The sequence below is a fragment of the Pezoporus occidentalis genome, unplaced genomic scaffold (genome assembly GCF_034315485.1).
Source record: "Pezoporus occidentalis ecotype Australia unplaced genomic scaffold, CSIRO_AGI_Poc_V1 ctg104, whole genome shotgun sequence".
Classification (NCBI taxonomy): Eukaryota; Metazoa; Chordata; class Aves; order Psittaciformes; family Psittacidae; genus Pezoporus; species Pezoporus occidentalis.
Window position 1 is genome coordinate 1 of NW_026912822.1, and position 12,529 is coordinate 12,529.

At 48.2% G+C, this 12,529-nt stretch overlaps 1 protein-coding gene across 1 annotated transcript; it reads left to right on the plus strand.

Moving 5' to 3' along the window:
* Positions 1–299: 299 nt before the first annotated feature.
* GAPDH (glyceraldehyde-3-phosphate dehydrogenase) lies at positions 300–3,185 on the plus strand (the record flags this gene model as incomplete). The annotated part of the gene is made up of 10 exons (XM_062617201.1): positions 300–551; positions 760–866; positions 953–1,043; positions 1,209–1,324; positions 1,418–1,499; positions 1,645–1,796; positions 1,927–2,005; positions 2,211–2,294; positions 2,437–2,534; positions 2,884–3,185. Coding segments are annotated over 10 exons (1,131 nt in total), but the record flags the coding sequence as incomplete, so codon positions are not given.
* Between the last annotated feature and the right edge of the window lie 9,344 nt (positions 3,186–12,529).

Genomic DNA, 12,529 nt, shown 5'->3' on the forward strand with positions numbered 1-12,529 from the left:
TGGAGGGGCTGGGGTGCAGCGGCTGCTGAGTCACTTCCATGCGGGTTCGGGGTGACTCACCCCGGAAGCGCAGCCGCTGCCCGTCTGCCCCAGCTCCCCCCCCCCTCCCTCCCGGGGGTCCCTGCACCCCACCGGAGGGCTTCAGCCTCCTGCAGAAAGGTCGTCCGATGGATCGTGTGTCGGTGGTGGTTCCGGGAGTGTGCCTGATCCCCCTGGGCTGAGGAGTAACCGGATCCCCGGGGCCCTCAGTAAATTTAGCGCTTGACCTTTTTGGTGCGGGGGTTGATCTTAATCTTTAACTGAGATGCATCGGCCTTTGGACACAGCTGCCTGACTCCCTGCTGACCTGCAGGGCAGGGAAGAGCGGATCATGCTGCGGGAAGGCAGTGGGTCATGCCCGGCCCAGCAGGTTCCCTGTTGCTCTCTCTCATCCGTGTCTATCTCTCCCCAGATTTGGCCGCATCGGCCGCCTGGTCACCCGGGCTGCCGTTCTGTCTGGCAAAGTCCAAGTGGTGGCCATTAACGATCCCTTCATTGATCTGAACTACATGGTGAGTTGCTTTGCAGTGCCCCCTCTGGGCCTTTCTGAGTAGGGCTCCTCTGGCTCTGTTCTAGTAGCTTCCTGGGAAAACCGGGTGTGAGGTAGAGGACACAGAGCTGGGAGCTTCAGCGCAGTGGTTAGACAAGGTCACTGTGGAGGTGGGAAGCTGAGATGGCAGCTAGCGTGCCTGACTTTTCCTCTCTATCTCTCCTTGCTAGGTTTACATGTTCAAATATGACTCTACTCATGGTCACTTCCGGGGCACTGTTAAGGCTGAGAATGGGAAGCTTGTGATTAATGGGAATGCCATCACCATCTTCCAGGAGTAAGTATCTGTCTCCCTCTTCCCCCCCCTGGAGAGCAAACCCGGGTATTGTGCAGAGCAGCTCTTACAGTTTTGTCGCTCCTCAGGCGTGACCCCAGCAACATCAAGTGGGCAGATGCTGGTGCTGAATATGTTGTGGAGTCTACTGGTGTCTTCACCACTATGGAGAAGGCTGGGGTAAGTGTATCACAGTAGCACACAGAAGAAGGGATACTGCTGTTTCTGCCTGTGGGATGCATCACTGTTGCTCAAAATGGGGCTGGGAGGGAGGGGAGGTTGTGTGGTAGAAGTGAGCTGTTGGAGGTATTCTGAGTTACCTAATCTTTTTATTTTTTCTTCCAGGCTCACCTGAAGGGTGGCGCTAAGCGTGTTATCATCTCTGCCCCCTCTGCTGATGCTCCCATGTTTGTGATGGGTGTCAACCATGAAAAGTATGACAAATCTCTGAAAATTGTCAGGTAAGGAGAAAGATGCTCTTTGGCCTGGGGTCTTGTCTTGTCTCTGTAGATGTGTTGTCTCTAGTTGATGTGCTTTTTTTCTCTCCAACCCAGCAATGCCTCTTGCACTACTAACTGCCTGGCACCCTTGGCCAAGGTCATCCATGACAACTTTGGCATCGTGGAGGGTCTTATGGTAGGTCTGAAGCTTGCTGCTGAGAAGAGTGCCCTATCCACAGCTCCCCTCACATGAGAGGGAAAGCATCTATACTCCCTGTGTCCTTTGGATGCTTTTTCTGGAGACTGTTGCCTGTGTTCTTATTCCTGTGCTTTCTTCCCAGACCACTGTCCATGCCATCACAGCCACACAGAAGACAGTGGATGGGCCCTCTGGGAAGCTGTGGAGGGATGGCAGAGGTGCTGCCCAGAACATTATCCCAGCATCTACTGGGGCTGCTAAGGCTGTGGGAAAAGTCATCCCTGAGCTCAATGGGTGAGTGTTGTCCCTTTGGTGTCAGGAGGAGGCAGGCAGTGCCTGGCCAGCTCTGAACCCTTCCTAGCAGCATGGAGGGCTGGCAGAGGTGTGCTGGCTGCTGTTCCCTGCTGACTTGTGTCTGTCACAGGAAACTTACCGGAATGGCTTTCCGTGTGCCAACCCCTAATGTCTCTGTTGTGGACCTGACCTGCCGTCTGGAAAAACCAGTAAGTGATATGGACAAGGCTCTGAAAACCTGAGCTGCCCCTGCTTCTTCTAAACTCTGCCCTCTCTGCATCCATCTTGTCCCCAAGATGTGATCTTTGTGAAAACAGCACCTGGCATGGTGCTTCCATGTATTGTCTCCTTCCCGCCTCTGGTGGATGTTTTCTGCAGGTGGGACCTGACCATCTTAAATTTGTCTCTTTCCAGGCTAAGTATGATGACATTAAGAGGGTAGTGAAGGCTGCTGCTGAAGGGCCCCTGAAGGGCATCCTGGCATACACAGAGGACCAGGTAAGTAACTCTTCATGTCTTGTCCTGTGGTACTGGTGGTTACATCATTTTTCTGATGCCACCAGTCTTGCTGGGATCCTAGTTTGGTAACTTCTGGCTGTGGGTAACAATTAATATGTGTTACAACTTCCCTCTGTTCCAGGTTGTCTCCTGTGACTTCAATGGTGACAGCCATTCCTCCACCTTTGATGCGGGTGCTGGCATTGCACTGAACGACCATTTCGTCAAGCTGGTTTCCTGGTAGGCAAAGCCTGGGGGTGGTGTGGGGAAACTGGGGGGTAGGAGCTGGCACAGACAAGTCACAGGCTTGTGTTCTGTTCATCACTGCTGGATGGTGGTGGGTGCATAAGACCCCTGCTGAGGAGGGTGGCTCCAGTGTGTAACACTGGAGTGAGATTGCTTGTTATCCAAAACTATACTGCTCTCACCTCCTGGAGCGTGGAAGGGATGCCTACTGCTGAGTTTCCTGGAAGTGGATGGGAAATTGCCTGGTTCAGTTGTGTAGGATGGAGCAGAGGAACGGGAACGGAGGAGGAAGAAGGTATTCAAGAAATGTGTCAGTCTTGACAGCACTTCTGTTTGTCCCTAGGTATGATAATGAGTATGGATACAGCAACCGTGTTGTGGACTTGATGGTCCACATGGAATCCAAGGAGTGAGCCAAACACACAGCCCCCCTGCTGCCTAGGGAAGCAGGATTCTCCTGCGTTGGAGCCCCTGCCCTTCTTCACCACTGCTTAGCTCTGCATCCTGCAGTGAGAGGCCAGTTCTGTTCCCTTGTCTCCCCCACTCCTCCAACTTCTCCCAGAGCCTGGGGGAGGTGGAGAGGCTGATAGAAACTGATCTGTTTGTGTACCACCTTACATCAATAAAAGTGATCACCATCTGAAATGCCTTGTCTGTCTGTGGAAAATGGGAGAAAGTGGGAGTGGGGGATGTTCAGTGAGTAAGTTTTACATGCTTGCTCTCCCAGCCTGGCTGCAAAGGCTGGGCCAGCTCCTTTGAAGCAGTGTTGCATGGACACTCTGGTAAATCTAGGCAATGGAGACAAGCAAATGCCTTAAGAGTTGCTTTGGACAGCTTAGATCATGCATAGGCATAGCACAACCTGGGCTACCTGACTTGAAAAGAGCAGCCAAGAGCCTATCGGCCCTGAGTGCTGGGCTGCAGAGAGCAGAGCTGTGGTATGCAGACTGGTGGAGCTACCTCTGCCAGATGTGAGAGCAAGACTTTTCTGCCCCTCAGCTAAAATAAGGTGTGGTGCAGTGCTGTGCTCACCAGGCTGCTGTGTAGTAGAATGAAAGGCAGCTCTGCTGCTCCATCCACCTTCTAGCTCTGGATTTGCTTGTCTGAGGCATGTATGCAGAATGAAGTGCTGAGCAGGTAACTTTTTTGCATTTGGTTTGGCAAAGGGGCACAAGAAGCAGGAATTCTTTCTTTTCCTTCCCTCTGCTTTTGCAGAAATCCTAGAAGCAGGATTGTTCATTTGCTTCTACCTCTTCAAATGAATCAGCTTGTCCTAGAGGAAATGGCTGCCTAGGGACGTGTCAGCAGCCAGTGTTACCATGGTGGAAGCTGGTCTTAATTCTGGCTTAATTCTATGCGTAAGGAGGGGCAGTTGCAGTTAAGCTCCTGAGCAGCAAATCTCTGCAAGGTAAGTGTCAGCCCTTTGACAGGGACTGTGTAACCTTCCCCAGGAAGCATGAACACTGCTGGGCAGAGGCTGAGTGTTCTGGGAGCGCTAGGGTAGATAAGTGATGTGCTGCATAAAATCATGTGGTGCTCCATTTTTAGCAGCTCAATTTACTGTCTCGGCTGTGATGTGTTGTCCTCTCCTTGGCAGTCAGGGTTGGAGCTCTTGTCTGGACCCCAACTGCTTTAGACCCTGACCTGGAGCAAAGACTTAAGCTGGAGGACTTAAACTGTCAGGATGAGGATATGTTGGACATAGTTTCCCAGAGCCGCTTATCTCCATCGGCTGGGCTGTGTAAAAATTACATGTTTACTGGACTACAGGGCAATGACTCAAAGCTGCTTTGCAAAGAGGAAAAGGTTGAATAGCCTGCCTCTGTACAGCAGCTGGGGCTCTGAGCAGCTTGCTAGCCCTAGATCAGCAGTAATACCTAGCTTACTCTGTAAGTGGCCCTGCAGGAGCTTTAGGTAACTCTGGAGTTAAATGGGAGCTGCCTGATGCTGGGGCTAACTGGAGGCAGCCCTCCCAGTGCAATTTGGTTTCTGCTGGGGAGAGGTGTAACCTGCAGCCCTCTTAGGCTTACAAATGAGTCTTGGGTTGGTCCCATCCTGTCCTTGATTGCTGCGCTTGGGTGCTCTGAATGGATGTGCTGTGTGCTGCTGCCTGCATACTTGTGTGCATGCCAAGGAGCGCCTTGCTTGGTAATCTGGAGGTGCAGAGAGGTTACTAAACACCTTGGGGGGGGGGTGGGCTGCCTGTTTTCCCATGTATAACAAAGATATTTTGAACTGGGTTTAAAGTAGGAGCATTTCTATGAGCCACGTTTTTCCTCGAAAAAGCCTTATGTTTGTTTCCTAAGCAAGATAAGGCTGCCTAGAACTTCACTTAAAGCAAAGAACTCTTGTTATTTAACAACAACCCTATCGAACTTGAGATCAAATTGCTGTGGGAATGAGAAAATTCATACAACCTGGGGGGCTAGAGGAAGAATACATGCTCTCAAACCAATTGCTGGGAAGGTCTCAGATAAAGGTTCGATTTGCTTTTAAAATACTATTTCAGCTGATTTACAGTCTTGCTTGAAATCCTTGGAAAACTGATAGGGTACCTCTGTGAGGCGAGCCAGGAATCACAGTTGCTCTTGTACTGAAACAGTGAGGGCAATCGTGGCAAACAAGTCAGGCAGCCTTTGGACTGCCTGGAGGGCTTGGTTTCCTCTCTCATGTAAGCTCCTAAAAAAGCAGAGCTCTTCCCTTAACTCCTCATTTTACATCCAGACACTGTGCCTGCAGATGGCACCACAGCAAGGCCCCTCTGGACAGATGGAAAAGCTAGCTCAGTGACCAGACTGTCCAAGAATGTGCAGTCCTGTCCTAAAAATCTTCTCTTTGTTAATTTGAAAAGCTGAGCTCTATGACTGCAGATGGCATTGGGTAAAGATGGGAGATCTGCTGTGGCAGCTGCTTCTCTCACTGGAGAAGAGTTTTCTGCTAAGTAGGGGAGCTCTAGGCTTATTCTGAAAGCATTTCTAAGGAAAACTGGTAGAAATGCTTGGTGAGGGAAGGCTGGCACTCAGGCAGACGTAAAGAGGCTCTTGGTCAGCAAAGGAACTAAAAGCAATTGTGCCACCCTGCTCAGACAAACTGGCTTCAGGAGCAGCTGCGACCAGCCAGAGTCCATCCTGGTTTATGAACACCTTGCAAGGGGAAGGTACAGAAAGACACAGATCCTGGCCAAAAGCCCTTCTTCCATAGGCCAGGCACCAGGGATCGCTGTGCTGGTGCTTGGCCCCTGGAAGAGGAGAGGAAAGTGCCTGGGAGATGGGTTCAAGCCTTTGCAGGGCTGTGTTGACACGCAGCTCTCTGGCTGACCCAAGGGACAACGTCTCCGATGGGCAGCCAGCCATTTCTAGGGGTGGTAAGCTGCACCTTTGTTTTCTGGTTTTTATAAGACAGAGGAAATTCAAGTGATGCTGCAGCAATTAGCGGTGGTGTTACAGGAACATTCCCTTTTATAGTATCTTTGAATGTTTAGACACATTATAGTCCATTTGCACTTTTACATGCTACCGTACCATTGCTCCCCCAGCTAGTTGTCCTCGGACCACCTTCTTCTCAAGATGCCAGCATGAAATTTCAGCATTAAGATGCCATGTAGTGAAAATCACATCAAAATGTAAAAAAAATGGTGACTGTAGAAGGACAGCAAAAGAAGTCTCGGACATTTAAAACATACTCTGTCCCCTTCTGAATTAAGTGAGTCTTTGAGCAAAGCACTTGACATGACCTGTGCAAGGAAGGGGAAATACAGGTCTCTGGTAGGACAGACTGTGACACAAGTGAATATATTGCACAGTTGCATAAGAAAAACATCTTGATCATGTTCCAAGCTCCTTTGTATCGGATGCCATTCGCAAAATGCAGGTTCATGACTTAAACTCGGGGTACTCAAACACCCCTGTGGGCACTGGCAGGACTCACAGCACTTCGTCAAAAACAAGCCACCTACCTTTGGGCAAATAACGTGTTGTTTACTCTTCTGAGCTGAATGTAATTCCTTACTACAGGACAGCCAACTTAATATTATCTTACTATAGAAACGTCATCTTCTTGAGGGAGTTATTCTCAATTAGATGTTCCTAGAAGGAACAGCAGTACTGGGTTATTTTGCATAAGCTTTGAAAAGGCAGCTGTCAAAAAGCTGTAGTCAAATGAATATAGCAGAAAAACTCATAAATACTAGCAAATTACACTTTAAGAGCCAAAAAAGGCAGACTTTTTAGGAAACTGGGACAAATAGAAAAGGTAGTATGAAAACCTCTTTCAAATGTATCTTGGAATGCATGGAGGAGACAAGAAAGCTGCCAAAAAGCTGTATGGGAGTGATTAGGGAAGATAAGGCCATGGCAGAAGAGTAAAACTGATCTTCTGCCATTACAGGAGCTTTTGGGTTATTTCCAGAAAGAGATTTTCTTCAGCAGCAATGAGACAAAGCCACTGCTGCAAACTGAACCATCAGGACTTGAGGACATGAAGGGCAGCAAATCCTCAGTACCAGGTGCCAGATCCAGATGCGGTCTCCAGCATGAGATGGATGAATAGGTAAGTGTGTGCTATAAGTAATTCACCTCTTGCATCAGCCCCCCACACACATGCGATGAAAAGCAACTGGATTTAGGAAGAAACAGACTGGCAAAGCCTTTCAAAGGACCTGAACTGCCCCAGAACAGGGAAAACCACCCTCTCCAGGCTGAAAACAAGTGGCAAGGCTGATGGTGATTGAGAAGGTGCGAGCGGACAGTGTCTGAAGACACCTGCCCCAGGGTTATTTCTGTTCAACACCTTCAGAACAATTTAGAGCACGGGCTGCCGAGGCTTGTTGTTTGTGCAAAATGATGCAGGCCATTCAACATTGAATCAGCCTGTGGAAAGGTGCAGAAGGATCTTGTGACTGGGTTATTAAAATGGTGGGTGAAATTCTAGGTTGCTAAATGAAAAGTAATACATGTAATGGGGGAGACAACTGACATTGGAAAGGTGCCTGACTCTCCCTAGAACAAGTAAGCAACCTTTTCTGGCCTTGCTCTAAGCCTTTGGACACAAAAAAGCCATAGGTAGTTTGTAATCTCCAGGTTTTTAGTTACTGAGTTGCTGGTTCAGGTGCTGGACCCCAAGCAGATACTTGAAATCTCACTGAATGCACATAGCCTCCAGCTTCTCCATCTCCTCAGATGCCTATAATATGTCTTTCTGAGCCTGACTAAGCTGCCATCTAGCCCATCATCATGAAGTAACTTTATGCACTGGACAAAAATGCTTGCTTGCCTTTTATGTTTTTAAGGAGCAAAATAACTAAAATTTTCCCTCTCAAAGCATTTTTCTCCAGCCTGGAATCACAGTGAGGAGTTTTTGCTTCACTTACTCTGATTTGTGATGCAAAGCACACCAATGCTTGAATATGTCACCAGCTTCAGCATCTGGCTGAGAAGTCACATGAGGGTGCTTGTGAGCCCTCCTGTTGTACAGGGCATGGTTAGTCACTAGTATATTTTGCTCTTAGAGGTATCTATGCACATCTTAAACATTGGCTACATATATATATGTATATTCACACTTTATATAAAAATACATTTTAATGCTTCTTGGCATTTTGGACTGAGATATTTACTCCTTTTGAGCCTGTATCATTTCCACGCATCAAAAACAGTCTCAGTTTTGTCTGTCAATTCCTTCTCCCTCCACAAATCTGTGCAGATTTTTCCCATTCCTTCATGATTTCCACCCTCCTCCTTCCCCCTCCACTGGTTTCTCATTGGTTTTCATACGTGGCCTGTCAGACCCATCACTGACGTCACTTGCTCACCCGTCCACTCAGTCTTTTTATAACTGCCTTCCCCAATGCATTTAGAAACCAACACCAGCAAACCACGGATTGCAGCAGCCAAAGCTTTCTCAGCACCACTGCGGTTAGTGCTTTGCAAAACACCGTTTGCAGGAGCACAACAACAGCTCTCTGCTTTTTCGCCAGCATCACTTACCTCAAGCAGCCTCAGCCTTTGTGAGGAGCCTTTTCACCCCTATAGCACCCCCTGCACCTCTGCATTAGCATGCTCTAGGTCACCTGTGCCTGGAAATGTGGAAGGGTTTATTCCGAGAAGATCCTGTCAAGGATCCTCCTTAATTGCTAATGGCCTGCAAAGTGCTTCATCATTCCCCTCTGACCACATTCTTTCCAAATACAGAACAGACATAGCTGGTGAGTACTTCCCCTTTTTTATGCCTCATTTTGATATTTTTTCCAGTTTCACCTAAGTCAACAGGTTTATATTACTGCTGGGATTGCTTTTTTTTCTTAAATATAACTAGAACAACTTGTTAGTGTCCTTGGACATGCAGCTATTGTGAGTTTTTTTCCTTGAGGTGATATGAGTAGCTGAAGACCTTGTTTTAGACAGCTTAATTATTTTGTCCCTCTATTCCTTTTTTCCCCAGCCACACTTGGTACAGTTGTTACAAGGTTTATTATTACTAAGTAGGGTCAGCCTTTATTGGTTTTATTATTCTTTTTTTCTAAGTACTATTGTCACATGGCCACTTATTCCAGAAGTAGTTTACTGACTGCTATCTTCTCATGTGGACTAACTCACAGCTTTTTGGATAACTGGAAAAATGCTCTGCTTTCCAAAGATCTCCATTTTTCAATACTTCCCTTAACTTCACTGTAAGAAATGGCTAAATAACACCATGCAATACTCTGTTATGGCATTTTGTCCTGGGTGATATCTTGATTTGTTTCTCAGTTGATCCCTTGTCTTTTAGGCAAGCATCAATCCCAACCCAGTCTTCATCTGTCATTGCCTTACTTGGGCATGCCATCATTTCTAAGTTGATAAGCAACTCCACAGCACAGCATATTTTCCAGTACCCCCAGCCAAAGACTTCCATGACAATGTAATTTGCCTTTTCACACAAAGCAGAGAGGCACTTAGAAAACAAGTCACCACCTTTTGTGTAGGAATTCAGATGTATATGAAAGACCCTTCAGTGCCTTGACACAACTGTATGTCAGAGCATATTTGTGGGGCTCTGATTTTTAGCACAGGCTGCAACCCCAGTTCACAATTGTTCTTGCCCATTCCACCTTTACCCAACAAGTCAGACTGGTGAGCTGGCACTTCCGTGATGTGGCTGTGAACATTAAAAATACCAATTACCCACATTTGCTCCTACCCTGAGAACTTCCATTTCCACCCTCTTCAGATCAGATGCAGTCTGCTGTTGAAGGTGAAAACGCTGCCTCTTCCCGTCTACCGTGATATTGGTCCAGCATGACGGTGATACCTTTTGGTGGCTGCTTGAACTCCTTTTCCACAGCGTTACCTTAGAACCTTCCCAGCTCTTACAGCTGTTCTCCAAGCTGGAAACCTGTAACCCCCGCTGCCAGAGGACCTACAGCATCCTCTCCTTGTTCCCATCTTAAGAGAAAGTGTCCCAAGCATTCAGAAAATTCACACCTAAAACACCTCTCACGATCTCATAGGAGGATTTTCCGCAGTGACTGGGCTTCCTTAAAGCTGTCTGTAGCACGCTCAGTTCTCCATGCTGTCTTACTGCTGCTCACAGTGTTACTTACCATGCATAGAGGCTTGCCGAATGCATCATCCAGGTGCACCTCCAAGGACACAACACTCCACTGTGTTCTGCGCTAATTCTGACCTCTCAAAAGGACAGCTTCTTGCCTGTAACCAGAGTATGTGACATCTTTCATCATGTGCAAGTTCTGGGACACTCTGTGCCACAGGTACCTGAGACAGCACAAACCAGAAAGAATATGGCCTTCTTGAGAACAAATTAAGCTTTGTAGCAGAGGTACAAGGCTTAGGAAAGCCAATCTCGCAGCTCAAAGCTAGAAATAAGAACAACTTTCTATGCAGCTCTGATCTCTCCTACCTCTTGCTTAAGAAACAGGATAAACAGAATAACAAACAGTTTACCAGGGAAGCAAAAGTTGCTCCAGCAGAGGCTGTCAGCATCACATTTAGGCCCACCTAAGGAATCCTGGAACAGGGAAAAGCTAACTCACACAAAACTGAGTCATGTGGAACAGCACCTTCAGTGGAAAGGTGCTGGGTGGAAAATACAGGACCTTAACTGAGTGGATGGACAAGTCAGACTCTTACAGTTCTGAGATATGATCTAAAATAGATGGGAACCAAGACTGAGTGAAGGCAGGGAGCATGCTTGCTCAATACAGGGAATAAGATCTGGGCTACTTAGTAGTTAGTCTGACTTGAACCCTCTCTACAGCCACTGAGAACATTCCACATCCACATGATGAGGTATAAGCAGTGTGATACTTCCCATCCCCTCTGGGAAGATCTGATAGTCTTCATCTACAAACTCAGTGGGGCTGGTCTCAAAGCTATCCTGCCATAGATGGCCTCTGAGAATGAGAGTTAACCTTTCAGATGAGTCCTAGGGAGCTTCAGTAGCGAAGGGACAGGGAAGGCCACTCTGCATCCACGGGATCAGAAACGCATTCAGCAGGGAGCCAGGGCTCACTTCTGCAAAATGCCTGGCACAGTCTGACATCCGTTGCCAAGAGGCTGATCTCAGCACGGGGCATGGAGCACAGTGGCCATGGCAGCAAACTGTGTCTCTCACCCCCAGCTCAAAGGCTGATTTGTCTCCCTCAGCGCCTTGTGGAGGCAGGATGCTCACAAGTGGGTCTGTCCCAGCCCAGGGACAGCTCTTGCCTCAAGGGAGGGGTTTTTGTGCCACTCCCACTGCTGATACAGAAGCTGTGCTCGTCCTCACCTACACACAATGGTCCAAGTGCTGTAGAGAGAGAAGCCAGAACAATCACCAGCATGGCTCCAGACTGCTCGAGTAAGTCTCCACCAACATGGCCTTCTGTAAGGTGGGGAAGCTGAATCACCCTGCCTAAATATTCAGTGGGAAGACCTCACTGCCAGTCCAGAGAGAAGGAATTCTGTACAGATGGTCTTGGACAAACAATCATGGAGGTCAACGGCAGCAGCCACAGTCCAAAGACGGATGCTGACAGAGGGATGGCCTGGATGCATCCTGCCATTTAACCCCATTCAGTAAGACATCAATGCATGGACTGTACTTGAGCAGTAAACATTAACGTACGTACACCAAGTGAGACAGGACTTAGTCCCCTGCGTGCCAGGGTCTGTGCTGGTGCACTAAGGACCATGTAAGACTCAGCTGCAACATGCTCGTGGGTGAGCACGGTCAGCTGGAAAGAGTAACTGTCCCACTCCTCCAAAGTTCATTTCATCAATTTATCATCTTGATCAAGAATAGGAAAAGGCCCGCTCCATCCACGCCCAAGCTGCCCCTGCAACCACGTCTTTCAGAAAGCCTAGGCCAAACAAACATTTCTGAATGGGCTAGAGCCTAAGGGGAAATGAGATACAATTATTGCCTGTGAGATGAATACAGACCAGGAAGTGTTCAGAAACATCAAGCAGCCATGACCTGGGTCTCTGCTAGACGATTTCTTCTGATACTGCTTCCTGAGCAGAGATTGCCAAGAAGCATCCTGGAAAAGGGATGAGGTTAGGGATGTGAGAAGCAACACAGTGCTGAGCAGTTCTTAGGCTCCATGGTTCCCAGCAGGGCTCCTGGTGGAGAAAAGTAGGCTAGATACTCCCCCAGGAATGAAGAGGAGCCCACAGAGAACAGATGGAAGGTTCACATCTCCTCAAAGATATGGGGTCACCACTGATGGACAGGTAGATGGAGGAGAGATGATCTAGTACTGGGGGCCTTGGGCTGTGCTTCTCATGCTGAGAAATTGCTGAGGCAAAGGATCAGCATTGCAGGCCCTGCAGTGAGATGTCAGGGGCTGTCACAGTGGTTGGGGATCTGAGCCTATTGCTGATAGTACGGAGAATACATGGGTGGAGTAGGTCTCAGCTTCACTGCAAATGAAGCCCTGATGAGCAGTGTAGGGCTGGGGTCCACATGTGTCTTGGTACACAGGCATCTGGCAGCACCAGTCAGTCCTTCTG